At 35.8% G+C, this 26,475-nt stretch overlaps 1 protein-coding gene across 5 annotated transcripts in view; it reads left to right on the top strand.

Annotated features, from left to right (window-relative positions):
* Nucleotides 1-26,475, top strand: part of CNKSR2 (connector enhancer of kinase suppressor of Ras 2) — a 282,671-nt gene that overhangs the window by 90,743 nt on the left and 165,453 nt on the right. For all 5 annotated transcript variants that reach the window (XM_082718290.1, XM_082718292.1, XM_082718291.1 and 2 more), the window contains exon 4: nucleotides 1,711-1,798. In XM_082718290.1, coding sequence (XP_082574416.1) covers nucleotides 1,711-1,798 — 88 coding nt within the window. The remainder of the gene's footprint in view (nucleotides 1-1,710; nucleotides 1,799-26,475) is intronic.

Here is a 26,475-nt window from a genome sequence, read left to right as displayed (position 1 = left end):
TAAAAAACCTGATGGGCCCTTCTTTTCACTACATCTGTATCTTTGGGGTAAATACCCAGTAGTGCAACTGCAGGGTCATAGGGAAGCTCTATTTTTAATTTCTTGAGGAATCTCCACACTGTTCTCCAAAGTGGCTGCACCAATTTGCATTCCCACCAACATAGTTGAGGGAAATTAGAAGGGGAGGTGAACCGTGAGAGAGTCTATGGACTCTGAAAAACAACCTGAGGGTCTTGAAGGGGCCGGGGGTGGGAGGTCGGGGGAGCCTGGTGGTGGGTATTATGGAGGGCATGTATTGAATGGAGCACTGGGTGTGGTGCAAAAACAATGAATACTGTTATGCTGAAAAGAAATTAAAAAAAAAAAAAAACCTGAATGGCATTCACAGGTGAGAGTGGAGAAGAAGTAATGGAAGGTCACTATGAATTCTTTTGGTGGCAAAACACTTGGTAAGAAAGACTGCTGCTATTTGTCTCTGACAACCTTGTAAATATAAACCTTATACGGAATATATTTATTATTTGTTTACCACATTATTTGAAAAAAGGATGTGAATTGACATTAATAATTGTTTAGTACAAGATAAAACTTAGAAAGTAAGTTCATAGAGGCAGTATGTATATTAGTGTTTAACTCTGTAGAGTGTGGGTTCAGACTTCCTTGGTTTGAATACCAGCTCCTCCCACTTACTAGCTGCCACTTAACCTTTTTGTATCTCAGTGTTCTCATGTTTAATGGGAATAATAGTGGTGCCTACTACATAGAAGCTTTGTGAAAATAATTTATTACATGTAAAGCATTTAGAAGAGTACCTGGCACATAATAAGTCCTCAATAAGTGTTGGCTCTCATTACTAGCTCTGAATCATGAATGTTTCAAGAAGATACTGTATTCAGAATCTTCACTTGAAAATAAAAAATACTGTCTTTGCTTAAAGTACTCCTTCATTTGTTTTATTTTAGGTGTAGTGAAGAGACCTTATAGGTACCAAAGAACCAATAAATATTACAAACTAAAAAAAGAAATTAGATGAAAAGCAAACATTATGTTTCTTGGAGTGCCTGGGTGGTGCAGTCAGTTATGCTTCCAAGTCTTGGTTTCTGCTTAGGTCAAGATCTCTGGGTTGTGAGATCAAGCCCTGAGTCAGTCTGCTTGAGATTCTCTCTGTCCCTCTGCCCCTCCTTGCCACATACTCTCTCTTTCTCTAAAATAAATAAATAAATTTTTAGAGAAAAAAAGAAAAGTAAGCATTATGTTTCTTGAATTTACTTCTCTTCTAATTTCTGAATTAAAAATAAATAAAATAATTTTTTAAAGTAAAATTTCTGAATTTTTATCTAAAATATGTAATAAAATTTTTTTCTAAAATCCGAATCGTTTTTGTCGCTATGTGAACTTTAGAACAACTCATTTCCTATCATTCAAGAGCTTGACTTAAGGCTGCTGCATTTGGGGACTTTCAAAACCTGTTCCTATTTTTTTAAAAGAATTTATTTATTTATTTGACAGAGAGACACGGTGAGAGAGGGAACACAAGCAGGGGGAATGGGAGAGGTAGGAGCAGGATTCCCACCAAGCAGGGAGCCTGATGCGGGGCTCGATGCCCCCTGGGATCATGACCTGAGCCAAAGGCAGACACTTAATGACTGAGCCACACAGGTGCCCCAAAATCTGTTCCTATTAATCACAATTTTCCTTTTCCCTTTATAGGTCACCATTTGCTGCTGTCACAGACTACTCAGTTACAAGGAATAATGTCATACAGCTCTGCTTGGAACTGACAACAATAGTGCAACAGGTATTAGCTGATAACATTTCTTTCTGTTAATTTATTATCTATTTCATACTCTAACAATGCAAAGTATTCCTTTTTACCAATAGTTTATAAGATACTGGTTTGGGAGTTTCTTACTCTAAGACAAATGGTTCTAAATAAACATATATGATTTGAGAAACTATTCATGTAGCCCAAGAAGCAAGCTTTTTATTTAGCAGATGTAAAAAAGTAAAGTGAACCTCTAGAGAAATCACTGTTAGGTTGTAGGTCTGGTAGTCTCACGTTTTAGTGGAAAGGGTTGTACTTCCTTTCACAAAATGAAATTGCCCCATTTAGATAACAGTCTAAAACTTTTGCTCTAAGGCACTGTTCTTTATTACTACAACTATTAGTTTCACTTATATATTGCACATATGAGAAAATATACATAACAGCTTTTAACAGTGATCTATTTACATGTCCTGGTTTTTTACTTTAAATATTATCCAACCCAGGGATCCCCAAATCAAATGCCTTCAGGAGTGCTGCAGCTAAAATAAGTGTTTGAATCAAGCCTAGGACAAGGTATAAAGAAACATTAAGGTGGTAAATTGACTTGTACATATTTTACAATATTTAATTAAAGTTAATAATCAAACACATCTGTGAAGTCTGAAGCCCACTGTTACCATGCTGCTTAAGCCCCAGTGGTAGCCTGTTGCCACTGTGTTCTCAGGACCCAGCATTTGTTAACCTATCCACTGATGCAGAAAGAAAGCAGACGAGAAAATAAGATGATACAGAAGATTACTGGGGACGCTGATGATTTATTCTTCTACTCCTTGTCCTTTATTACCAGGGATAATTATAGGAAGAAGAGTAAGTTCATGAATTTTAATTGTGGAGCACATCGGACATTCATCAGGATTCTATCATGGCAATGAGAAAGCAACTCGTGGTTACTCAGAGACATGCGTGGAGATTGTGAATGTTTTTATGAGCTTTGAGATATATAACAGTCTCACTGCATGTCTTTATATTTGATAGCAGTAAATTTAAGTTTTGAATTTCAAAAATCCCAACTGGATAATGGGGAGAAGAGTGACATTTTAGGACAAGGGTCAACAAACTTTTTTTCTAAAAGAATCAGATACTGAGGATTTAAGGTTTTATAGGTTGTGTAGTGCAGGCTATCAGGGTGTGTTGCAACTACTCAACTCAGTTGTAGACCAAAAGGAGCCAGAGACAATGCGTGAATGGATGGGGGTGGTTAAGTGTCTGTAAAACATGTTTTGAAAAAAAAAATGCTACAGGGTGAATTTGGCCCATAGGCCATCTTTAGCTGATGGTGTTCTAGGGCAGTGCTGGGCCAGGGGGGTCTACAGATGAGCAGCATTATCATCACATGAAAACCTGTTAGAAATTCAGATACTTGGCATACATCTGAAATGTACTGTGGGAAGTTCCCAGGAATCTGCATGTTTGCTAGTTTTTCAGGTGATTCTGGTTTTCCTACACTGTCCTAGGGCCCAGGAGTAAAAGCATTAATATAATCTATGGGTTATTTTTCTTATAGTTGTTTATTATCAATGACACTTCTTAAAAATGTATTTTATACAACACTGTTTCTTTTAAAGGCATTAAACTAAACCAAAGATTTGAGGTATGGATAACAGATTATTAGAAATTCTCTCTGATTTAGGGATATATATTACACAGTATTTGTATGATAATCTTGCATAGCCTTTTAATATAGGTATGTGCTCAGTAGCGATCTGTATTAAGCAATCCTAATAAAACAAGAATTACTAAGTGCCCCATATCCAGATCTGTGATAACTGTATTTTATTTGTTTTGTAAGCTTTTTATTTATACATGAGACCGAAAACAATTGATAGAAGGTAGAATTAAGTGTGAGGATTAAAAATATATATTTTTTAACTTTTTATACATGAGCAACTCCTATTTATTGTCAGTTCTATGAGAACTGAAATCTGATATCAGCTTGCAAGATAACTTCATTTCCAAGCATAATTATGACAGAAAGTGGTATTTTTCAGTTCTTTCCTCTCCTCCAAACATCTGGACCCGAATACCCTATTTAAAGTTTGCTTTTGAGTAATTGGATGATTCTCTGTTGCTTTATAAACTGAGAGTGAGTGCTCGCTTCGGCAGCACATATACTAAACTGAGAGTGAAAATCTAAATGACAATTATGTTGTTTTCTTGACAAAGAGTACTCAGGTGTATTCATTTTCGCTTGATTAATACAGAATGTTTTCCCATATCAAAAGGGGATCAACAAAGTGATCTTGAAAAAAAAATTAGCTTTAGTTAAGTATAGAGTGAGATCATAAATGGAGAGTTTTCTCTGTTTAGGACTTACAGGTTCCAGAGCATACCTTTTCTTACCTTCAAATGTTTCATTGAGAAGAAGGTCTGAAATTATTTTCAGTGAATTAAGATCTTTTGTAGAGAGATTGTCCAGTGCTGAAAGTGTGGTTTATGTCAGATATGACCAACCAACTCCTGCCCAGCCTGCTATTTTAAGAATCTACTATCCAGGTGACAAGTGGTTCAGCTTTTGTGTCCAGAATGTATGAATATCTGCTATAGACAACTACTTCACAGTAAACATCTGCCATTCTGATACTGCCCTCAGAGGCTGTTTATGCTCTCAGCAGGACCTCTAACAGCTTGCACTGTGTGGCCTGACATTCTCCTTAGGAATCTGCTTCAAGGCATTAATGGGTTTAAGTCGTTCTCTTTACAGGTCAGGAAACATTGGGTAGAGTAGAGAGAGATGTTTCCACAAGTTGAACTGTGTGTATATTCTGACTTTACCACATACAGAATTACTGAAAATACTCCAGATAATTGAAATACTCCAAATACGCTCAGATGTAGGACCTTCTGTACTCTCCACCCACTGTACACTCTGTTCTAAAGAAGATGCCTTGCCCTTCATAGGTCATGTTGCTACACTACCTGTTTCTATTTTTTGAAGTTCAGCAGCTTGTAATATATGTCACAGTTCCTTCTAACTCGCTCTCATTTTCTCATGACATGTCCTGTTCCATGTGTCACCTTTAAGATGCTACTGAACAAAAACCTCTGTACCTAGCTGGTTTTGGTTCTTGCTTTGCCATCCCAACATGCACCTGACTAGATATCTTAAATCATCTATTTTAACTGGGTCTTCTCTGTTGTACCTTTTAAAAAAAGATTTTATTTATTTATTTGAGAGAGAGAGAGCGAGCACAGGGGCAGACTCCCCACAGATCAGGGAGCCAGACTCAGGACTTGATCCCAAGACCTTGGGACCATGACCTGAGCCAAAGGCAGACGCTTAACTGACTGAGCCATTCAGGTGCCCCTATTCTGTTGTACCTTAAAGGAAATGTTAAGATACCAATTTCCCTTAACAAAACATATTTTCATGACATCTTGATTTAAATTACTTATAAGTATAGAATGTATCGTTGTCATATGGTCATCCCAAAGCCCAGCTTTAATTTTGTTATTTTTAGCAATTTTCTTCTGATTTCCAAATTGACTAGAAACTCTTTTCTTTGGAATTCATGGGGGTTCCAAGTAGGGTCCTACCATAATTTCAGTTTTATCTTCCAGTACTCCCATATATTTTAATCATAGTCCAGTTCATGTAGATGAGTTATTGTGTAAAATAGATTTTGTGGTCTCATCTTTCTAGGGTGCGGGGTCTCCTTAGGACATGCTCCATATATTTTCTTATCTCAGCCTCATAGAATTATGTTCTATTCTTTAAAGCCTCTAGGAAGTGCCTTATTCATGAAACTGTTACTATTTCCCACAACTCTTTGTACCTTCTTCCTACTTAGACCATTTATATTTAATGTTACTATTTATTCGGTTGGGATCAAATATACTACCTCGCTGTTTGTCTTCTATGTTTCCTATCTGTTCTTTGTTCTTTGTTTTTTTCTGTGTACCTTTTTATTAATTACTTTTTGTTACTATATTTTGCCTTCTTTGTTGACTTATTAGCTATAATTCTTTGTTGTGTGGGCAAATGTAGAAATCCCTTGATCTTACTTTACATAGCATTTCATATCTCACCTATAGCAGTTATAGTCTGCTATGAATATTAATTGTCTCACTTCCGTTAGATTATGAACTCCTTGAAGACAAGAATGTTGTCTTGTTCATTTTCATATATAGTAGGTGCCAATTACATCCTTGTTAAAATAAATTGACCTGAGACCCATTTGTCCCCTATGGCTAGCACATGCTCATTTGTACTCTTCCAAGAAAAAGTTGGAATTAAATGCTTGAAGTGTTACTCATTTTATTTCATCTACTTTAGTTCTATCTCTGCTAGTTATATAAAGAACCCCAGAGATATCCAGAGATAGCCATCACTTTACATCTTAGTTTATTCATGAGTTAAAATAAGAGAGTAGATCCTCATAACCACTTTCTAATGCTAGAATGAAAGTGAACAAAACTTCTGAAACACAATGTAAATATAGAATACTAACAGGACATGTCTTTTAAAGGAAAACTAATTATAAGCATGATATATTAGTGTTTATAAATCATCTCTTAAATAATCTCTTATTTTTCTATTGTTACATAGTGTCATATCTTTGGTACTGGGTTTTTCTGGGCTCTTGTCTGTTACTACGTATCGGAACAATAGGAATGATGTTGATGGATAAAATAATGAAATAAAATAGGAGTTTATTGGGGTACCTGGGTGGTTCAGTTGGCTAAGCATCTGCCTCACGCTCAGATCATTATCCTAGGGTCCTGGAATCAAGCCCACATCCGGCTTCCTGCTCAGCAGAAGTGTGATTCTCCCTCTCCTCCCCACTGGTGCTCTCTGTTGTTATCTTTGTCTCTGTCTCTCTCTCTCTCAAATAAATAAATAAATAAAATCTTTTTAAAATGTAGGTGTTGTTTCCTGATAATGAAATTATGAGGGATTTTCATTTAGATTACTTTCTTTTATTTTCTGTATTTTCTTTTGTTTTAATTATCTTTATTAACATGTAATGTATTATTAGCCCCAGAGGTACAGGTGTGTGAATCGCCAGGTTTACACACTTCACAGCACTCACCATAGCACAGACCCTCCCCAATGTCCATAATGCAACCACCCTCTCCATACCCTCTATTTTCTTTATTTTCTAAAATGAATTTGAGCTGTCAGAAAAAAAATGAATGCTATATATATTAAAGTAATACTTTGATAAAAGAGCACAGCATAGACAATTACTTACTGTATTCTTTTAGATTTTTATTTGTTTATTTATTTGACAAAGAGAAAGAGAGTGAGAGAGGGAACAAAAGTGGGGGGAGTTGGAGAGAGAGAGAGATGCAGCATTCCCACTGAGCAGGGAGCCTAACGTTGGGCAGTCTGAGCACACTGGCATCATAGCCTGAGCCAAAGGCAGACACTTAAAGACTGAGCCCCCCAGGTGCCCCTACTTACTATATTTTAAAATAAATGGTACAGTTTACAGTCAGTGTCCATCTAATGATCTCATTCAGCCATTGTATACACACTAATCACTGCATTCATTTGGAATTGTACGCAGTATCAGAAGACAGGAATTAAACTTAAGCTACCAGTAAAAGAGGCCAATCGGAATAAGCAAAGTGTAGATTTAAAAAAAAATATCTAGGGCATGCATTTATTACCAGGCTTTCAAGAAATCTCATCTGAACAGTTATGATGATAGTTACGCTTTCAAATATGCTGTACTTCAAATTATTTTTCACTCAACTTTAATTATTTTTATTCCCTTTGCAGCAAGAGGAGATGATCAATATCTAAAAATAAACTGTCACAAATAGCTTTTTTCCCCTTCTTAACACAAAGGGGTGGTACTATGAAGTAAGTGGAAAATGCCTCTTGATATTGGCTACCTATATTTAAAGTGGTGCTAACATTAGAGGAGAAAGAGACTATAAATTTCTTTAACAAGCTCTGTTTGGAGGAATTGATTTAATCTACTATATTTGTTTTAATTATTTATAGTTGTGATGAGTTTAGATAATTATATTTAAAGCCTTTTAAAAAGAACCCTCCCTCAACACTTTCCTTTCCACATAAGGTTGGTTGTAATAACACATTTGAGCAAAAGGGGAAACTAGTTTTAAAATCGTAAATGGAAAGAATTCTCAGAGAACCGAAGCTTCATTTAGAGCACTGTCAGAAACAGAATCAGGAAAATGAGACAGGTACCATGCACTTACTTACTTATTTATTTGAGAGAGAAAGAGAGTGGGTGAAAGAGAGAGGCCAAGTGCAAGTCACAAGGGTACGGGGAGGCAGAGAGACTCCCTACTGAGCAGTCCCCAAGGCACAGGACTCAATCCCAGGACCCCAGGATCATGACCTTTAGCCGAAGGCAGGTTCTTAACTGACTGAGCCACCCAGGTGCCCCAGCACCCATTTACTTCTTGTCAGTATTGAAATAATTTCTATGATGCCTTTCCTAACAGGTAGCAGCTCTATCAAAAATTATTATAAGTTTTGGTGGAATTCAGAATACTTGAAGCAAAGGACCAATGGTAGAGATCGTGAATACTGGGAGACTTGAGGCTTAGCCCTATTGCTCTATGACAAACCAGTGTGCATTTGCTTGTGCCATCTATAAACAGAAGTAATTCTGTTGTGAGACTCCAATTAGACTAAAAATGGTTCACAAATGTGAAGTAAAGTACAAAACTAAAGGAAAGTAATATTTATAGAATGGGTGAGAAATAGAGACTTGATAAAAGGAATTAGAATAACAACTTTGTTTTAAATAGTGAATATACAGATTTCTTTTTTCTGCATTTGGTGTTCGTTTTCTTTAGCTGCATCTACAGTGAAATCTGATCACATGCTGAGAGAAAAATTTCAACAGGTTGTGAAACACTGTTGATCAGATTTTGAAATGTTGTATACCAGGTTCTGGTAATTTACTTTTACCTGAAATGTCTCCTCTAAATTGTGTATATTAAAATGTCTTGCTGTTTTCTTATGGGCTTGCTCATTTTTCAACCTTTTTAGATTCATTTTCTCAGTCCTTGGATATCACTGGCTTTTTGAATAGTGTTTGAAACATTACTTTGGATTACCATTCCCAGATGAACGTTGGGTAAAAAAATAGAAAAATCAGTAGTCTTTCGCATGGGATTGTTTAAATTAACTCGTGAATGCAAATGCAAAAAAGAAGGAAATTCTAGAAACCTTTCTTTAAAAGGTCCTATTTTAAGTGTGTAATTGTTACCTACTGCTCAGTCAACACTTTCCTTCTCCATCCTTCAAAGTTTAAAGAAATAGCATGTACTGTTCAAAAAATCTTAACTGAATCATCATCAAGAACTGAAATTTCATTTAGATATTGAGTTCTTATGATCTTTGCTTGCATTCATTCCATTGATGTTTTATGCCATCAATATAAAGGTTTATATATAGTACATCTTATAGTATGGTTTTTTTCTATATCTTTAAAAATTACAGAAGTAATATATGCTTTATGGAAAAATTTGAAGTTTTGAAAAGAAAAAAATTGCTTATAATCCTTCCACTCAAAGAAAATGCTTGTCATCATTTGGCTTATTTTCTTTCATATTTAGTTTTATGCCATTTTTTTAAATTTACTGCATCATTCATATTAGGACTTATTAAAAATTCCAGTGTAATTAATATATAGTGTTACATTATTTTCAGATGTACAATATGATAATCCAACAATTCTATATGTTACTCAGTGTTCATCATGCTAACTATACTCTTACTGCCCATCACCTATTTTACCCATTCCCCCCAACCATCTTCCCCTGGTAACCACCAGTTTGTTCTCTGTTTAAGTGTCTATTTGTATCCTTTTTTGTGTGTTCATTTTGTTTTCTTAAATTCCATGTATCAGTGAAATAATGTGGTATTTGTCTTTCTCTGACTGACTTATTTTACTTAGCATTATACCCTCTAGATTTATCCATGTTGTTGCAAATGACAAGACTTCAGCCATATTTATGGCTAAGTAATATTGCATTGTATGTGTGTTTATCCATTTGTCTATCGATGGACCATTGGTCTGCTTCTATATTTTGGCTATTGTAAACAATGCTGAAATAAACATAGGGTTACATATATCTTTTTGAATTAGCTTTTTTGTATTCTTTAAGACTTGTTTTTTTTTAAAAAAAGTTTATAAAGTGGCAATATTCATTAATCTTTTAAAATATAATAAACTATAAAAAATATTTACAGACATCCCAACCTAAGCACCAGAAAAAGCTGTGCTATTGCTTTGAGCTTTCCTACAATAAATATCTGTATTTAAATTGTGAGTATGACTTTTCTACAATTCATTTGTTCCATTTTATTGTACATTTACTCATCAGATATATTTTATTTCTTTTATTTTCTAAACTTGTTATTTTTATTATTTTTAAAATTGATTTAGATGACTGACATAAATGACATAAAATATCATATTAGTTTCAAGTATACAACATAGTGATTTGGTATTTCTATACATGATGAATTTCACAATAAGTCTAGTTGGTATCTGTCACCATTCAAAGTTATTACAGTATTATTGACTATATTTCCTATGCTGTAAATTATATCCCCATGAATTACTTTTTTTTAATAACTGCAAGTTTGTACCTCTTAATCCCATTTACTTATTTTGCTTGTCTTCCTGACTTTGCCCTCTGGTAACCAGCAGTTTGTTTCCTCTGTCTATGAGTCTGTTTCTGTTTTGTTTTGTTTGTTTGCTTGTTGCTTTTTTAGATTCCACATGTAAGAGAAATCATACAGAATTTGTATTTCTTTCCCTGACTTATTTCACTTAGCATAATGCCCCCAGATCAATCCAACTTGTTGCACACAACAAAAGTTCATTCTTTTTTATGGCTGAGTAGTACTCCATTGTATATATATACACAACATCTTTATCTACTCCTCTGGGGATAGACACTTAGTTTGCTTCCTTATCTTAGCTATTGTAAATAATGATGCAATGAACATGTATCTCTTTGAATTGGTATTACCATTTTCTTTGGATAAATACCCAGAAGTGGAATTGCTAGGTCATATGGTAATTCTTTTTATAATTTTTTGAGGAACCTCCAGTGTTTTCCATCGTGGTGACACCAATTTACATTCCCACCAAAAGTGAAGAAGTGTTCCCTTTTCTTCCTATCCTTACCAACACTTGTTACTTTTTGTCTTCTTGATAATAGCCAATCTGACTGGTGTTATTTTATTTTTCAATCTTTATTCAAGAAAACGGAAAAAATGTTCTTCAAACATCAATATTGAAAGTATTTATTTCTGATGGACAACTCAATCTGTATGTTTTCTAATCTCTTTTCTTACCTTTACACTATTTTAAATACAAATCAGAGAAAGTAAATTATTTACAAAGTATTTTCTAAATATGCATTTTAAAATAAAAATATAAATGAACATATTAAGTGTATTGCCCTTTTTAAAATGTATTCCTACCTGAATCTAATCTATTTTAAGCCAGTTGTTATTTACTCAAGATAAATACTTAAGAGAAAAGAAGAGCTTTTTTAGGACTTATTGAATTGGTATTTGTGGTTTAAATTCTTAGAACATATATTTGTGAATACTAAAAAACATAAAAATTAAAAATAAAGATTGCGGGATGCCTGGGTGGCTCAGTTGGTTGAGCGGCTGCCTTCGCCTTGGGTCATGATCCCAGCGTCCTGGGATCGAGTCCCACATTGGGCTCCTTGCTCAGCGGGGAGCCTGCTTCTCCCTCTGCCTCTGCCTGCCATTCGGTCTGCCTGTGCTCGCTCTCTCTCCCTCTCTCTCTGACAAATAAATAAATAAAATCTTTAAAAAAAAAATTAAAAAAATAAAGATTGCATAATTTTGTAAAAATAAATAGGCTAGAAGTGATTTTAAAATTTCATTAAAGATTGGGGTGCCTGGGTGGCTTAGTTGGTGAAGCATCTGCCTTCGGCTCAGATCATGATCCCAGGGTCCAGGGATCGAGCCCCACAATGGGCTCCCTGCTCATCGGGAGCCCACTTCTCCCTCTCTTCCTCACTCATGCTCTCTCTCATTATCTCCCTATAAAATCTTTAAAAATAATAAATAAATTTTATTAAAGATTTATGGAAGTAAATTTGGCCTATAAATTTTCTGACAATAGCTATTATATTTTGCTTCATTATACTTTATCTGTATGAACAGTACCTGCTTTACCTTCTTGATTGACATTTTTATTTTATTTTATTTCAGTTTATTTTATTTACTTACTTATGTTTTTAAGAAAAATACTCACCCAGTATGGAGCTCAACACGAGTCTTGAACTCATAATGCTGAGATCAAGACCTGGGCTGAGATCAAGAGTTGGACACTTAACCAACCAAGCCACCCAGGCAGCCCTTGGTTGACATTTTATATCATTTAGTCTTCTATTTTATGGCAAAATAGTGTAGTGAGCTTTGATATAAAGTATAGCTGAGTTCATTATCTTAGCTCTTCTTTTCGATACCGTGTATGAACTTTAACAAATTGCTTCAGATTTCTGATACATTTTGTTTTATTTGTAAAAATGGGTCATACATATCTCATTGGATTATGGTAGGGTTGTTGTGAGTAATGGAAATTGATCTAGCCCATAATCTGGCATTCAGTGGGAGCTTAATAAATGGCCATTTTAATTATCTTATATAGCAAAAAAGCCATTGGAAACTGAACTTAGGTAGTTTTTACTTTGTAAAAATTAGAAGGAGTGATGCTCTGATAACTTTCAGTATTGCGTACCAGTGAAGAAAGACCTATTTCTAGAATGAGTGCGCTTTTTTTTAAGATTTTATTTATTTATTTTTAACAGACAGAGATCACAGGTAGGCAGAGAAGCAGGCAGAGAGAGAGGGAGGAAGCAGGCTTCCTGCTGAGCAGAGAGCCTGATGTGGAGCTCGATCCCAGGACCCTGGGATCATGACCTGAGCCGAAGGCAGAGGCTTAACCCACTGAGCCACCCAGGTGCCCCTGAGTGCTTTTTTTTTAAAACGACTTTGATTTAATTTAGGAATGCTCTTTGGATTTTAATGCAAACTGATGACTGTGCTTCATATTTTAGAAGATATTTTGATGTAATACAGGAGTGAATTTTGGTCACCTGTGGACTTGCCATCCCATCCACATATTCACAATACCTAGAATTGAAAATGGAGAACTCAAAACATAGAAAAGTAGAATGCCTGTGTCTAATACTCAGTCCTACATAGTGTGTGTTGTAAAAGGGATATTAAGATTCAAATAGTAAATCTATAATCTATGTGAAGTTTTAAAGTTGGGATATAAATTATACTGGGGTAGGTATGGTATGTATTATATGGTTCAGGTAGTCAGTATTAAAACCTATAAAAGCCCAGCCAGGATAACCTCTCATTCATCTCAGACACAACTTTAAATACTATTTTTGCTATATTAGGGTTAGTGTTTAAACCTTCTTGAATCAGACATTCTAGGTGACCTGAAAATTAGACTGGGGCTCTTGAGATTGTAACTGGGGCATTTCAGACAGAAAACCAGGACAAGTTTTATATGTAAATTTTAAACATTACGGATTGTATTACTTAGCATACTTGTTGATGGAAACATTAAAGGTGATTCTGGTTTCTTTACTTTGTATTTAAACAAACAGTATATTTAGTTCAATGTAATTATACTTAATCCTTTGTTTTCTTCAGCTGTTTTACTTGATCATGAAGTAGCAAAACCAGTATTTTTTAAAGATTTTATTTATTTATTTGACAGACAGAGATCATAAGTAGGCAGAGAGGCGGGCAGAGAGAGGAGGAAACAGGCTCCCCGCTGACACAAGGCTCAATCCCAGGACCCTGGTACCATGACCTGAGCTGAAGGAAGAGGCTTTAACCCACTGAGCCTCCCAGGCGCCCTGCAAAACCAGTATTTTTTAAAATTTCTCTATATAGTCCTTATGTAGTGAATCAGAAGTTAGATCTAAAACTAATAGGCATAATACCCAGATAACTTGAGGACTTTTATTCTAAAGACAAATGTAAAACTAAAAATACATAGAATTTGCAAAACTGAGATTATATTATATTTGTATGCCTGTATCTTTTTAAAAGGCCTAGAATACAGTTTTATAACTGACATAAATATAAACACACACAGATACATCCTCATTCTTGATATAAAATATTTATTGGTAGCTGTAAATTTTCTGAAAGCTCAGGATGAAAATGTAAATAAGAGTGATAAGACTATAGCATGCTAAGACTTTAGGAAAGCACCATTTAGAACACTGGGACATAATCACAATATCCTTCCAGCTTTCTGACACTGGCCTGACTTATGAAAAAAACTTAAAAATTTGCATATATTATATGAAAATGAATGCTGAAATAGATTGTTTTCATAGCTTTATTTTTTTTGAAAACCTAGACTATATTATATTATATATGAGCATCCTGCCAAACACTTTTAAAGATGTAGATAGTATTACCATCAGCAATAACAGAAGAACTGGAGGTATGGTGTACTATACTTGCTCAATTCTTTTACATGGCAAGTGGCAGGATGATATTTCTCAGACTTCTGTTTTCTTCCATGCATTATATTTTAAAGTTTATGTAATACTTTATATATATGCAAGAGAATACATGTCATATATATGTTATGAGGCATAACAATCAATCAAATACTCGTGACTGTGTCATCTAATAAGTAGAACATTACCTCCCTATCTCATTATCCCCACCTCTTCTCAGGGTGTTTATTGGTTTTTATTTTCCCCTTAAAATAATTTTTTTAAGATTTTATTCATGTATTTATTTTAGACAGACAGAGAGGGAGAGAGAGAAAGTAAGTGCGCAGGGGAGGGGGAGGAGCTAAGGGAGAGGGACAAGCAGGCACTGCATTGAGCGTGAACCTGGAGCAGGGCTCAGTCTCCCAACCCAGAGGTCATGACCTTAGCTGAATTCAAGAGTTTTAGGCTTAGCCAACTGCACCACAAGCCACCCCTCTTTAAAATAGTTTTATATATTTTTCTTAAACATACCATTTAGTTATGGTTGTCTTTGAACTTTGTAAAAAATGGTATCACTGTGCATATTACTTGTTTCACTTGATTTGTGTTTCTGAATTCATTCATGTTTTGTCCATTTATGTAGTTCATTCACTACATATAATACTCAATTGTGTATCTACTCCATATTTATTCACTTTGCTGACCATGGACATTTGGATACGTGCCTATTTTAAATATATTACATGGAAGGGTTATTGGACATGCACAACTTTATAATTGTACTACATCCTGTTCTGAAAGCTTTATTGCTTATTTATGTAATGTACTTTCATTGTCTTCCTGCTCTCTGAATTACAATATGTTTGCCATGCTGTCTTATGATGTATTTCATCTTTCAAGAGGCTATTAAAATTTTCTCACAAGGGCCCTAACAAGATAGAACTTCTAGCATTGGTGCTATGTTATGTGCATAGAAGCAGATATAGAAAGATGGATTATGGGTGCCTGGGTGGCTCAGTGGGTTAAAGCCTCTGCCTTCAGCTCAGGTCATGATCACAGGGTCCTGGGATCGAGACCTGCATCAGGCTCTCTGCTCAGCAGGGAACCTGCTTCCCTCTCTCTTTCTCTCTCTCTCTGCCTGCCTCTCTGCTTACTTGTGATCTCTGTCTGCCAAATAAATAAATAAAAATCTTAAAAAAAAAAAAAGATGGGTTACATGATTCTTATCCCTACAGTTTATAAAATAAACTTCAGGAGAGAGTCCCTGATATGTTACCATTTGTCTTATACCATGATGATTCTTTTTAAAGATAAAATCAAAAGTAAGGGCGCCTGGGTGGCTCAGTGGGTTGAGCCACTGCCTTCGGCTCAGGTCATGATCTCAGGGTCCTGGGATTGAGTCCCGCATCGGGCTCTCTGCTCGGCAGGGAGCCTGCTTCCCTCTCTCTCTCTGCCTGCCTCTCCGTCTACTTGTGATTTTTCTCTGTCAAATAAATAAATAAAATCTTTAAAAAAAATCAAAAGTAATACCAGTCCATTTAAGAAAAAATTTGCTGTGGGAGACTTGGTGAAAACGGGTATCTGCCTCATGCATTTCTGTGTCTCTGGTGCCTGGGAAACAAATGTTTGTTGAAAGTATGAAAGGACTCATTTCCCCTTAAGATTCCCCCCAAAAAAGGACTACAGATTGTAGGTTTAACTGCTATAACTCACTGTGATGCTGATGAAGACCTAAAGAGAATTAAGCACGAAAAGAAAAAAAAAAAAATTCTCTTCAAAGATGATGAAATCCAGGTCTATTGTCATTATTACAAATACACAATTAGTCCTTAAAATTTTAAGGCTGCTTCTTCCTATCCTTTCTCCTACTAACCCTTGCAACTTCAGGAAGATGAGTGGGGGAGGCAGGAAACAGTGGTGATAGTACCAGTCTCCTCCATGAAACAGGTAATGAGCTAGTGAATTGGGGAAGAGAGAGAAGATAAGAGGAAAGAAGAGGGGAGGGAAGGAGAGGTTCATGTGGAGAGAACCAGAGACTAGGAGGAGAGGGCTAGTTTTGGGAGTTAGAAAAGGTTACCATTACTGTCCAGTCTGCTCAGCCTTCCCAAACAAATCCATGTGTGCATTTCTGATTATCATCTGGAATGCTTTTGTAGCTTTAAAATTCCAGTTTTGATTTGATACCAAATTTGGAATCCTGAGCTGTAAAGGAATATAGAATATAATGTTGAGACTGTGTAGTGCCAAAGTAGGAGTTATAAAAGTACCTAAGCAGGAAAAATGAAAAGGTTCGATTACATACTTTTATTTGTCCTGGTTCTATAACTATTTTATGTATCTTGCTACAGTTTAAGTGCCATCCCCAATGGCATTTTAAAATGCCTTTTAAAATGTCTACAGTTGTGCTATTCAGCAGTTACTAATAATATAACTGTTAATTTCCATTTTACTGTTTCACTGTCTTCCACAGGCCTCCTTACCCTACAAAATAATCTCACTAGGCTTTCTGTTTCTTCACATTTAAACTGTCTACAGAAATATTTTCCTGCTTTCTCTCCCAACTGAACTGCCTTTTAGAATTGAAGTATACTACTCTGGGCTCTTCTGTCCACTTTTGTACCCCTCCCTCAAACCCTATCTAGATGAACCCTATTCCTTATGACATTTAAAAATTATTGGAAGAACAAAATGTCTATACAAAGTTTAATGGTCAGGGAATAATAACACTGCTATTTTGAGATTGGCCAAGTGCTTTTACAACATGTTATCAGAATCAGATTTTTTCCCTCACAATAACCCAGTGAAGTAGGTAGACCAGATGTCATTATCTCAGTTTTGTAAGTGAGTAAATGGAATTTCAGAGAGGGAAAATGACACAATAAGTGACATGGCCAGGACTTAGATCCTTTGACATTGTTTGTAATACTTTCTGCTCATTTCTCCTCATGTTTGGCTTTTCCTTAGAATGAAACAAGGAGCTTTTTAAAAGCCCTGATATCTGTGCTCCATGAGACTTATTAAGTTAGACTCTTTATGGTCAGGCTTGGCATGAGTAGTTTTTAAATGATGTCTCCATTGATCCTAACCTGAAGCCAAAGTTGATAACCACTGTGCTCATAATTAACTGATTTAGAATGAGAGGAGTATGAGGTGAGAAGAAAATGTATGGGTTCAAGAATAGTATTTTCTCAAAGCCTCATTCATGGTCTATAATTCACCTGGGGAAACTTGTTAAGAGGCAAATTCCCCAAACTCTATCATAGGTTGAATGACTGGGAACTGTGGATCAGTAGGTTCAACTATTTATAGGTGATATCAGCCCAGAGGTGACACATTTATAGAGGAGCCTAGTTAAACATGTTTTTTAGGATATCAAACATAAGATATTAATGAAAATGGTCATTATGCATTTATAATAAGGGAAAAATCAATGTTAGAAACTAATGTGTTGGGAACTTAATAAAATAAGAAGAAATAATAACATTTTCAGCATGTTATGGATCCTTATGTCCTACATAGGTTATCATTAAATCATTACAAATTTTTCATACTTATAAAAGATTAAAGCATACCCAAAAAATACAGGGAGCCACCAGTTACAGGCACCAATTTTCTAAGGCATTTGTCTTTACTGACAAAGTAGTTTTTAATAACCCAGATCCCTTGGATTGGGTCAGAATGACAACCAACATCAGACAGGTAATTCAGATGAAATTGGGTCCTAACACAAGTGAAATAATGGACTGAGATTATACTTGATATTGGCATGTTTGAAGAACTGGTCAGAATTAAGTAATTAGGACAAGTGAGCATAGATAAGACTAATAAAATGAGACAAAAATGATATACAAACACAAGATGGTGAAAGACTAGATTTTAATGAAGTTAAGAGTGTAATCTGAGGCTGACTGTGTAAGGAAAGACATAGCATTTCTGAAAAGTAGTACATTTCCTGAAATGAAGTACAGCATGTAAAATTTATAAAATGGGGGCTCCTGTCTGGCTCAAGTTGGTAGAGCCTGTGACTCTTGATCTCAGGGTTGTAAGTTCAAGCCCCCCATTGAGTGTAGAGCTTACATTAAAAAAAAATCATGGAATAGTTATTGCATTAAACTCTGCATTGGTTACGTCTTCATTTTCATATGTGTTCTAGCTTTAACCCTTCTATCTGGTGGAAGATTGTATCAGTCGAGTTAAGCTAGATTATGCTGCAGTAATAAATAACCCAGAAATATTTGTGCTTTTAATATCACTCATGTCCAGTGCTCACGCTTCATATCCAGCCTGGATTACTATAACTCTACTCTGCATTCTCCTCACTTCAAAGCCCAGAGTAGCCTCTTTTTGAACATTGCTGGTCATCACAGCAGAGAGGAAAGAGCATGGTATAACTATGAACTATTTCTTAATGTTTCTGCAGATGGGACAAGCACATCTGCCCACATTTCATTGGACAAAGTAAGTCATACAGCAATGGCTGACTTCAGTAGCTATAGGAAGTTTAATACTTTCTTTAAAAGAAGGGAACGTATATTTAGAAAGCATAATACAAGTCTGGTATAGCAATGAATATATAAAAAATTCCAGTATAGCGTGATACCAGAATTTTAAGGACAATAATCTTGTTTATTTGAACATAAGGAAAGTACCATAAAATTAAATTATGTGGAAATTTTTGAAATATCCAAAAAATATGTCGGTAAAAGTTGAGTTCAAAGAATTTCTTCTCTCTTCTCAATGGTGTATTCTTATGCATTGGTGTCTCTTAGTATCTTAACTAATCTACTGCAATATTGGTGATAGGTTTTTTGTTTTTGTTTTTGGTTTTTTTTGGTGATAGGTTTTGTAGGAAGGGGAAGAAGAAGACCTCTTGAAATTTTTCAAAGCATAAAATTCTGTCTTATAATCACTCAGTGTTACTACTAGGAAACCCTAAATGGATACTGATTATTTATGATAATGATTTCTGAGGGTGTACAAAAGTAAACCTAGATGTAGGCTGGTGTTGTTACTTGGACAATTTAGTATTTATTAGGATTTAAGTATATTATTATCATTAATGATCTAAAAATATTTATTGAGTGCCTGGGTATCAATATTACCTTTTCAGATGTACATATAGGGACTAAAGAATTTTTAAGACTAATACTTGGAATTTGTTTCAAATATACCATAATTTGCATTTATTTTTCAGGCAGCCAAGTGGATGATCTTGAACTGATGAAGTAATGTTTAATTTATATTTTCATTTATGAGGGGTCATAGTATTTATCTTTGCTTGAGCTCCATAGTTGAATTTGTCACAAGGGAAAAAGTATCTTTCATCACTTAGACCCTATAGATATTCTTTCCCTTATGATATATTAGATGGTCATTGCAGTAAGTAACTTGAACATTGGGAAGCTAGAGAGACTTTTTGTTACAAAGAAATGTTGACTTTATTGTACGAATATAAAATTCTTGATGTCTTTTACATAATATGAATCTTCACGCATGCAGAGAAAGCCCAATTATTTTTGTTGTAAATATCTGCTGAGATCATGCAGATTAAAGTTTAAAACTAAGCTCATCTTTAAAATTATTTTAAAACTGAACTCAGTCTATTTTGGTACAAAATTAGAGTGTAAAGAAACTAAATGTACTGTGCTAGTTTGGCAATTCGAAATTTTATTTTTTTAAAAAATGGCTTTAAAATTTCATTTGTGTACCTAATCTCTAAAGCCAATGTGAAATGTTTATTATAGAATGTGAAAATAGAGAATCAATGGAATAAAATACTCATAGCTGATAAATTGAGACTATACTTATAGAGTGAAAAGAGAAACTCGAAAATTTAAGACACAATTGAGTTCGTTCTTTGAAAATACTGACCATTTAATGGGAGAGAGTAAGATTAACAGATAACCTGTGGAAACATAATATAGGACATAGGCCTTTCAAAAATGTTTAGGTCTTGGGACGCCTGGGTGGTTCAGTTGTTGAGTGTCTGCCTTCAGCTCAGGTCATGATACCAGGGTCCTGCGATCAAGCCCCACATCGGGCTCCCTGCTCAGCAGGGAGCCTGCTTCTACCTCTTCCACTCCTCCTGCTTGTGTTCCCTCTCTCACGGTATCTCTCTCTGTCAAATAAATAAATAAAATCTTTTAAAAAATATTTAGGTCTTGGCTCAATACATGCAGAATAAACAAACTTAGCTCATGATGGGGATTAGCTCACTGCTTCTTCAGGTTGTCAAAATAAAACTTTTAAAGTTATAGGGATCACAGTCACCCTAATGAGTTTTCTGGTCATTAATACCTTAACTTGACATTTTTACTTTTAATTCCTTTTGACACTCAATCTTGATTAGCCTGAGTAGTTTTTAGATTTATTACAGAGCCATTAAGATGCTGAAAAAACAATCAGCCTTACTTCTCTGCCTGCATTTCCAAGTCTTTATATGCTAGATTAGTTTCCATATGCATTCAACTACTGAGACAGAAGTCTTTCGTTGTGAAGTGAAGACTAGAGTGATTAAAGCCAGACTGGAGGGACACCTGGGTGTCTGGGTCAGTTTTGATTTCTGCTCAGGTTGTGATCTCAGAGTCTTGAGATCAAGGCCCATGTTGAGTTCCAAGCTCAGCGGAAAATCTGCTTCTCTCCTTCTCCTCCCTCTGCCCCTCACCCAGTTCGTGCTCTCTCTCTCTCTCTCTCTCTCTCTCTCTCAAATAAATAAATGAATCATTTAAAAAAATATTAAATCCAAATGTTGGTTTCATTTTAGATGGCCTCTGAGAGAGTGGGGAGAAATAGACAGAATTTTGAAGAGCAATATGATGCAAGGTGCAGATGAAAATGGCTGTGTTCCCTGATGGAAAGACTACAGATGACCACTAAGGTCATGCCCACTCACATTCTCCTCCCATCCCTTGTTTCTTGCTCTTTGTCTGTTACAACTCAATACCTTATTTAACCCAGAATCTCTCAAAGTCCTGAGAATAAGACCAACTTCAGAATCTCTCTCCCAGGGCGCCTGGGTGGCTCAGTGGGTTAAGCCTCTGCCTTCGGCTCAGGTCATGATCTCAGGGTCCTGGGATCGAGCCCCACATTGGGCTCTCTGCTCAGCGGGGAGCCTGCTTCCTCCTCTCTCTGCCTGCCTCTCTGCCTACTTGTGATCTCTCTCTCTGTCACATAAATAAATAAGAGATTTTTTTTTTTAAATCTCTCTCTCTCTCCTTCTCGCCCTATTGTTCATGTGCTCTTTCTAAAATAGATAAATAAATATATATATTTTTTTTAAAAATTAGGTTCTTTTTTTTTACATTGTATTTTTTTATTGTGTTATGTTAGTCACCATAAAATACATCATTAGTTTTTGATACAGTGCTCGAAGATTCATACCATTCTTCATGAATTCTATTCTCATTCCCAAAACAATAGCAAGAAGACTGCTCCAACAAGTTTTCGGTCATCAAGCTAGCCAAAATGGTGGAAGGATTGCCAAGGAGGTACTTGCGCAGTGGTTGGTTATACCTTTGCCTCCCTTCTTTGCCAAGGATATTTATAGATCTGAAATTTAACAGTAACATTTTGATAACATATTCAAGAAGACCGATGACTGTCTATTCACTATGGACATTCTTTTCACTCCGGGCAGTCAGTCAGCTTTTGCTCTTTCAATGCATCCAAATTTTGTTTGGACTTTTATCTTCCATCCATTGCAAAGCCTTTACCCCGGCACTGCTTTCTTTGTGCCCGCAAAGCTAGGTGATGACTACTTCGAATTCCTTTTAATAGCTCTTTTCTGTGTATCATCCTAGAGAAAGAATTGCTTTCATTGTACTATGCGGCTACTGTAGATGTCACAATAGACCGGAATCAGCTCTTGTGGGAGGAAAAAAAAAAAAGTGAAGCATCTGGTCAATAACTGGAAACTAAACTCTTTCATGTCTTTCTTTTCAGATGCTGCTTTATTGTTATTTGTTTGAAAATCTTGTTAAATGGCTTCCCATTTCATAACTGTTGGAAGGATCGTAGTATATTTCTCTAGACCTGACCTTCTGGCTAGCATGGTGACCACTAGCTGCATGTAGCAACTGAAATATAAACTTAAATTAATTAAAACTAAGTAAAACTACAAATCCAGTTCCTTCTTTGCACATTTTAATTGCTCAGGAGCCACATATGTCTAAAAATTACCAAATTGGGGGGTGCCTGTGTGGCTCAGTGGGTTAAACCTGTGTCTCTGGCTTAGGTCATGATCTCAGGGTCCTGGGATGGAGCCCTGCATTGGGCTCTCTGCTCGGTGGGGAGCCTGCTTCCCCGCCCCCCCGCCTGCCTCTCTGCCTACTTGTGATCTCTCTCTGTCTGTCAAGTAAATAAATAAAATCTTTAAAAAAATAAAAACTACTGAATTTCAAGCAGCACAGACATAGAACATAATTATCTTATAAGTTTTAACAAATATGTCTCTATAGTACAACTTTCTACCCCTTACTCCTGGCCACACAACTAACCCTTCCTTCCTAGACAATGTAAGCATTCCCAGACAATGTAAGCATTGTCTGAGCTTCTGTCCTCTGCTATCTTCTCACTATACATTTTCTTTTTTAATGAATTTATTGTTGTTTTCTTGGGCCTTTAACTGTCACTTCAGTGTAAATATTCACAGCTCTGGCTTTATTTTACATCCAGTTCAGTTTACTCAGTTGCTTGCTGGACAGCTTTGTATAAAATGTCCTATCTTTCAGCCACCTCTAATTTCACATGCCCAAAATATAATTATTTTATTTTCCCCCAGAGTCTCTCCTAACATTTCTACTCAGCCATCCATCCATTTGCTCAGGTTTGAACCCTGGAGTAATATTTAACTTTCCTCTCCCCATCATCCTCTGTGCCTGATGAATCAGTCACCCAGTTCTTATTCTTGGCTACATGTATGTCAGCCACCTCTCCTCAACTTGCTTTCCACCATCATAAACTCGGTTCAAGATTGGATTACATATTACAAGTTCTATTGAAAGAGCATACCAACTGATCTTGCTACCTCCATTTTTTTTCCATTCCAAATCCACAATTTCTTCCCCATTGTTTTCATAAAACATATATTTGACCACATACTTCTGATATTCAGACATTCTGAGCACTTCCTTGAATCTGAGTAAAGTAAAGTACACACTCCTCCATCCTCCCCAGAGATGAAATGTCTACTTGGTATATTTAGAAAGATATACAGCTTTATAGAGATTCATTATCTGAAACATGACCTGTAAATTACTCTTATAACTCAGGGAAAGTAAAACAAAAACAAAAACAAAACAAACAAACAAACAAAAAAACCATGAGAAAAGGAACCAGAAGAAATGGCTATTAGAGTTGTTAGCTGGATCACAGAGTTTGGACTCCTCTTCTCCTCCCCTTGCCCGCAGCACACACACTCACCACTTTCATGTTGCTGTTTAACACCAGCCATGGCACTACTCTGACTTTAACCCCTTCCAAAATAAAGTCACAAGAAATTATCAGTTGACCAATTAAAGTGCTATCCTGGTTGAACAGGGCTTCAAAATAGATTGTCACGAAAAATAAAAATTGTATTCCCTTCAAAACAAAATTTCTCCAGCCTAGCATTGGTAGCTCTCTACAGTATGACTTCATGTTATTTTCTAGACTTTCTTTCCTGTTGCATTCATTCCACGTATCTTGTGCCCTAGCCTGGTGTGCTTACTTCTCATCATGCCTTCGTTCATTGTGTTTGCACAAGCTGAAATGTTTGTTCCCTGTGAACCCCCAATTTCCAGATTCAAAAGATAGTTAAGGTCAGTAAAGTACCTCCTCCAGAAAGTCATTCCAGATTAACAAGTTAGGATTTATCTCTTCTTTATGAGATCTTCTGTGAGCATTTGTCATGTACCTTATATTATTATTTGATCAATTTCTTCACTAAAGAATGATGGCCAAGGGCCAAGTTTAATTTATCTTTGATTACCTGATAGTGCCTGACATTGAATTGCACTTACAAGTTGCCCCAGAAACCATTTTTGGTGAATGGAATTGTGACTTGAGTGAATGAATGAGTGAATGAATAAAATAAACACTAACTCATATGAATTAATCACTTAAGCATTGGAGACATTTTGGTACCTTGACAATTGAGTATGTGAAATATTTGGTATGAAGGTGTCATTATTAAAGGTTTTCATAGTTGGATTATTTAAATATTACATGTAAGCAAAACAATATTTTTTAGGGGCACCTGGGTGGCTCAGTCAGTTAAGCATTCGACTCAGTTTTGGCTCAGGTCCTGATCTCAGGGTCAGGAGAGAGAGCCCTGTCTCAGGCTCTGAGCCTGGAGCCTGCTTGATATTCTTTCTCCCTCTTCCTCTGCCCTTCCCCTTTGCATGCGGGTATGCTGTCTTTCAAAAAAAAACAAAAACAAAAACAAAACAAAACAATAGTTTTATATTATATGTACATGTATACTGTAATATACCAAAAAAGATATGAAAACTTAGAGCATTCATAGTTCCAGAGTTCCATGAAATATAATTGTATGCAGCATTAGAAACATAGACTATTTTTCTTTGCTCTCTTTATGTATTCAATGTTAATGAGCTATTCCTATGACTATAATACACAGTTGATGAGAGATAATTACGTTTACTGAACATCATGACCCCAGGATGCTTAAGATGTGTTGACAAAGTAGGGAACATCAGTGATAGCTCTCATAGGATAGAAGGGTTTCTATGTGTGCGGCTCCATATGGCAGTTGCATCACTGTTTCACAAGAACAATAACTGATTATGATCCTGTGTGGGCACATAACTCATCTGTGGAGGACGGTTTCTGTGCATACTTAGCCTTCTCAAAAAGAAAAAATTGATCAAAACTGAAGAAACACTCATTATCTTTATGAATATTGTCTTGTTAGGAATTTGATACATTTAAATGTGCATCACATAGTTTGTAGAAGCATTATATGGAAAGGAATAAAGAAGAAATTGCAAGTGTCATTTTCCATGCACAGTAAGAGACAGAGCATGAGCTACTGAAGAGAATTCCTAGGAGTATATAGCAGCATAGCTCTAAATCCACTTTTAAAAATCTAAATTTAATCCTAACCTAAAAATAAGTAGAACGTCAGAGGTGTACCTTTCTTAGCATGAATAGGTCCTTAAAAATGTGGATTTCTCCATATTCGGTGCTATTTTCTTTTTAAAACTTCGGATATGATTTTTAGGGGGGAAATGTTTGGCCCTAAGTTTTAATAAAACCCACACTTGAGAAGCCAATATTTTAAATTCGTGTCTTGATGGAAATAAAATAACTTATTAATAAAAGGAATCCCCTAAGGTAACTATGACTATTTAAATATTCAGCATAATAAAATGAACTCCTTAACATGATAGCTTAAGTAAATAAAACACAGTCATTTAATTTCTGTTCTTCTCCCTAACATTAAGTAGCAGGCTAATACATACTTTTTTGTATTGTTTTGGTTTGTTTGGCTTTTATTATGCTGTGTCCCAACCTTTGTGAAAGCCTTTGGCTTTCAATAATGAACAGGCCCATCTGGCTGAAAGAAGGCAGAGATAGAAACAAATAGAAGCAGTTATTCAAAGTGATGAGCAGTTGAAGAAAGAAATAAGTTTACTGGGTGGAAAAAAGGAAAAGTCAATCAATAAATTGGAGAGAATGTGAAACAAAAGCAGATAGTTCCGAGGAGTTGAGAACTGTTTTGAGTGAGCCAGCAGATACTATTTTCAAATCAGTTTATGGTCTTTCAGGTTCTATATATTTGGTCATTTTTGGTTTGATTTGCTTTGGTGTTCTTCTATCACATCTTATCCTATAATATAGATTGTCTTTCAAAATACCGTCTTCATCAAAATCATGATGGGGCCCCCCACTCCAGGTCTACCCTGTCCATTTATCTGGGGCTGAACCCAGAAATCTGCATTTTAACCCACTTTGCAAGTGATTCTTACATGTATACAGAGCTAAAATCTGAAAATTATTGCAGTAGCTTAGAAGTGTTTGAGGGTAGTTTTATTGCTTTTGCAGTAGTGCTGCCTATATTTTCTTTACCTAAAAACCTACTTTTTCCAAGACTCAATTAAAAGTCACCTTTCCTGGGGCACCTGGGTGGCTCAATAGATTAAGCCTCTGCCTTTGGCTCAGGTCATGATCCCTGGGTCCTGGAATCT

The sequence above is a fragment of the Mustela nivalis genome (genome assembly GCF_964662115.1).
Source record: "Mustela nivalis genome assembly, chromosome: X".
Lineage (NCBI taxonomy): Eukaryota > Metazoa > Chordata > Mammalia > Carnivora > Mustelidae > Mustela > Mustela nivalis.
This window is presented reverse-complemented; position numbering and strand designations above follow the sequence as displayed.